This window comes from Lipotes vexillifer, unplaced genomic scaffold, assembly GCF_000442215.2.
Source record: "Lipotes vexillifer unplaced genomic scaffold, Lipotes_vexillifer_v1.1 scaffold247, whole genome shotgun sequence".
In the NCBI taxonomy this organism is placed as follows: domain Eukaryota; kingdom Metazoa; phylum Chordata; class Mammalia; order Artiodactyla; family Lipotidae; genus Lipotes; species Lipotes vexillifer.
In genome coordinates this window covers 1,365,989-1,369,691 of record NW_006794161.1, presented here as the reverse complement: position 1 = coordinate 1,369,691, position 3,703 = coordinate 1,365,989, and the positions used below count along the sequence as shown (strand labels likewise).

At 31.6% G+C, this 3,703-nt stretch overlaps 1 protein-coding gene across 1 annotated transcript in view; it reads right to left on the bottom strand.

Moving 5' to 3' along the window:
• Nucleotides 1–2,546: 2,546 nt before the first annotated feature.
• Nucleotides 2,547–3,703, bottom strand: part of SEMA3C (semaphorin 3C) — a 190,805-nt gene continuing 189,648 nt past the window's right edge. The window contains exon 18 of the mRNA XM_007467034.1: nt 2,547–2,960. Within this exon, the coding sequence (XP_007467096.1) occupies nt 2,547–2,960 (414 nt within the window). The remainder of the gene's footprint in view (nt 2,961–3,703) is intronic.

Here is a 3,703-nt window from a genome sequence, read left to right as displayed (position 1 = left end):
TTCACACACAAAAAAAAGGATAAATAAATAAAACGGGAAAAAAAACAATTACGAGAGTCAGTAGATTCTACCATGCCAACAAGAAATTGTAAACCCAACATTAAAAAGGAAAATTAAAGACATCCTTGGGGAATTCAACATGTTTTATTTTGCCAGGCACATGATTTCTTCAATATCCAATTAAATAATACTGTGCTAACTACATTTTCTAACACAGAGTGAACATTCACTGTAATGACAGTTTCATCATGCTAAAATCTATTCACAAACCTACACTGTGAAAAAAAGTGCATTTCTAGGAAATTTTATGTACAAATGGAAAACATATCAAGTCATCGAACTGTCAAACTACACAAAATAAAACCAACCAATCAACCACCAACATTCAGTATACGTTAACAATATTTTAAGAAAGAAAATTTTCTTTACATTTGGCAGTTTTGTTCAAGAAGGGCTCTATAATTTTAAAAGTAAAATAATAAAAGTATGTACAATTTAATAATGTTCAAAATAGAAGATATTAAATAGCACAAATAATGTTACAACACTAAACACCCTATTGTCTATCAGTTTGGGTTTACATGAAGCAAGGGGACCTGTATAGTTTACCCTATCCTCTGCGTCTAAAACAATTTTACTTTCAACTCTGTACATAGAATAGATTGGCCATAAATACAGAAGATGGTTTTGGCTTTATGCACATTTCTATTTGTGCAAGTAGAGTAGAAATAATGACCTGCTTGCAAAACAAACTGCTTTAGAGACTACTTTAGAATCATACACATTTGGAACAATAGCTTTTATTTAATAGCTTTTTTTTGAATAAACATTATTTATGTTGTGTTTGTTAACTGCTATTTTTGCCCCATTGAGGCTTCCTCTTATAATATCATAATTTACCACCATTTAAATAATAAACTTTATTCCTAGATTTTGATCAGTGATTACATTCATTTTGACAATGATTTTAGTTCTTGATGCTTTATATTGTAGTGCTTAGGAAGGTAATATATCTACCTTGATTACCTTCTTCATGGCTTGTTAACTACAAATAAAACTTTCGTATTAGATTTTGATTAGGTATGATATAAGTTCTGTTTGCACCTAGAAACATGAAAATGTCTTTAAAACTAAGTAAAATGAAAGAGCAAAAGTTGTGTTTTTAAAAGAAATGTGAGGATATGAAGAAAATTTTCATACTTCTCCTATCTAGTTGTTATTTGGAGTAAAAAAAAAAAAATCACTTTTAAATTACTCTAATAAAAGGATCCAAACATACAATTAGAAGATAGTTATTTTATTCATCACAAACTTACCACATTTGTATTTATATACCAGTGAACATAATGTACCAACATTCTTTTAAAATAAAGTATGCCTATTTTTGTTCAAATTAGAATTTTTCTCACTTCTCCACAAAATGAGCATCTCTCCAGCATACATGAAAGAGCATTAAAAAAAAAAGAATCGGTGACTTAAAAATCAGTATGATATCTGAGGTTGGTAAACAAAAAAAATTGAGTTAATCATTGAAATTAATTATTGAAGTTAAAAATTAGTAACATTTTTAATAAACTTCTGTCAATAAAATTGCATTTTCTACCTTGTTTTTTTCTTTTTTTTTTCCATTTTGATGGTTTCGGCCCTCATATACAAGTTTGATATTTCAGAAGAAATTTCTTCTTATATTTTTTAAAATGCCATACAAACTAGAAAATTAGAATAAACACATTTATCAATTAAACTGTGTAAGATTATATTCTCTGAATCTAGAATAACTTAAATAACTTCCAAAAAAGAAAGTGCTTTTGTTTGGAAGATGATTACATAACAATATAAACTTAAATGCTTCACTGACATAATTCCAATTAAAGATATTAATGGTTAGGTGTCCTTTTATCTTCCTGAAACAAGGGAACAGAGATCAATGACAGATGTCAAAAACTGATAATTTTTGCAATCTTAAACGTAACCAATACTATATTTCACTGGAAGCACATAAACTCCATGTTATCTTTTTATGAAAATCACTCGTGTTTTAGATTCCCTCTTCCTTGTCTCTTTTCTATTCTACATTTCTTTTGACAACTACTCTGTCACATGCATTTATATAACTTTTACTATGTAAAAATTGTGAACTTGGCATTTGGTTTTGTATACAAATGATTCACAGTTAGAACTCTAAACCCTTAAAGCAAGGATGGAAGATCACAGGTTATGGCCCTAGTTCAATTAAGGGATGTAAGAATTCTAGTTTTATAGTCGCCATATTGGTTTTGAACAAAAGGTAAATAAAGATATAAATAAAATCTACGTTAAGTTAAATATTTCTATGCACCATGAGGACCATGACATGTCTAGTGCTAGTCAATATCATACAAGAAAATGCATACTCATTTCAGTTCATGTAACATTCACCTTTAGGAGTGAGTAACCACCCTTCTCAGGAATTTCCCATGGGTAAAGCACAAGATTCTTTGCTAAGAAGTTGATCACTGAAGACAGATCATTTACTGATGGAAGCATAAGCCCCATTTAAGAAAACATTATGACTCTGGCAGCTGATTCCTCCTATTTCTACTTTTCCGGCTATTGATGAGAGCCTTTAACTTGCCATAGTCCCCTCTCATCTTCTGGGATTCTTCTCCGTGTTGATGTTGCTGCCGAGTATCTTTGCAGTACTGATTAATCATCTGCATTTCTGAGTGGCTGAACGCCCCCATGATGTCCTTTGGGTGGAAGGGTAAAGCCCTCACAGAGCTGGCCCAGGTCCATGGAGACCATTTGTCTGTAACAACAGCCACCATTTCGGAATCTAAAACTTTAAAGTTGATCTTGGCTATGGTCTGCTTGAAGCTGTTTTCTGTTGCAATGCAGTGATACAGTCCTTGGTCAGAATTCTGAACAGAGCGGATCAGGAGTCCTTGTGAAGTGGCTATGATTCGCTCATTCAGCTTGACCTAAAACAGAGATATCAAAGTTCTGAATACCCAACTCTATATATCTTCTAAAAAGATATGACCAACAATACAGAGTGTTAACTTCCTTCTTAGTGGACACAGATTTTTGGTAAGTTCCATTGCCTTTTATTTTTTTGCTCAGGAAATCTAGTCTCAGCGGTACTGAATCTATTAAAGAGAGGGTGAAGTTATCACTCATATTGCCCAAAATAGCTTAAAGTGCATTCCCTTTGTATAGAAGTAGTTTCTCCACATATAAGCCAGAGTTTGGGATGTTTCTGGAATGTAGATCACAGTCAACACATATAAATGAAATTCACAGATAGTTTAAAATGTCTATTTTATCCTGTAGTTCTTGCCTTTTATTGTAACAAAAATACTCACTTATTGAGTAAAAACATAAAGCCACAATTAAAGGGTTGCATTTTGCCTTTTTTTCAATGAATGAATGAATATTCCCTTAACTAAAAATTTTATAAGCAGAGGAAGCATTTTGAACATTATCAAGGGCTTTTTCCTATTATCTACCACAGAGAATGACTAAAAATAAGCTGGAACTCATTATCTTGTAAGTACTCCAAGTGGTTTTACTTTCCAAGGAAAAGTAATAAGAAGCTATGAGGTGAATATTTAATTACTTTACAGGCTTATACTGGAAAAAATATTATTTTCTAGATATAAACTAAATGCTGAAATCCATTTCCTTACAGTGTCCACTATAGTATTGTGGTAAGTAGTTCCTT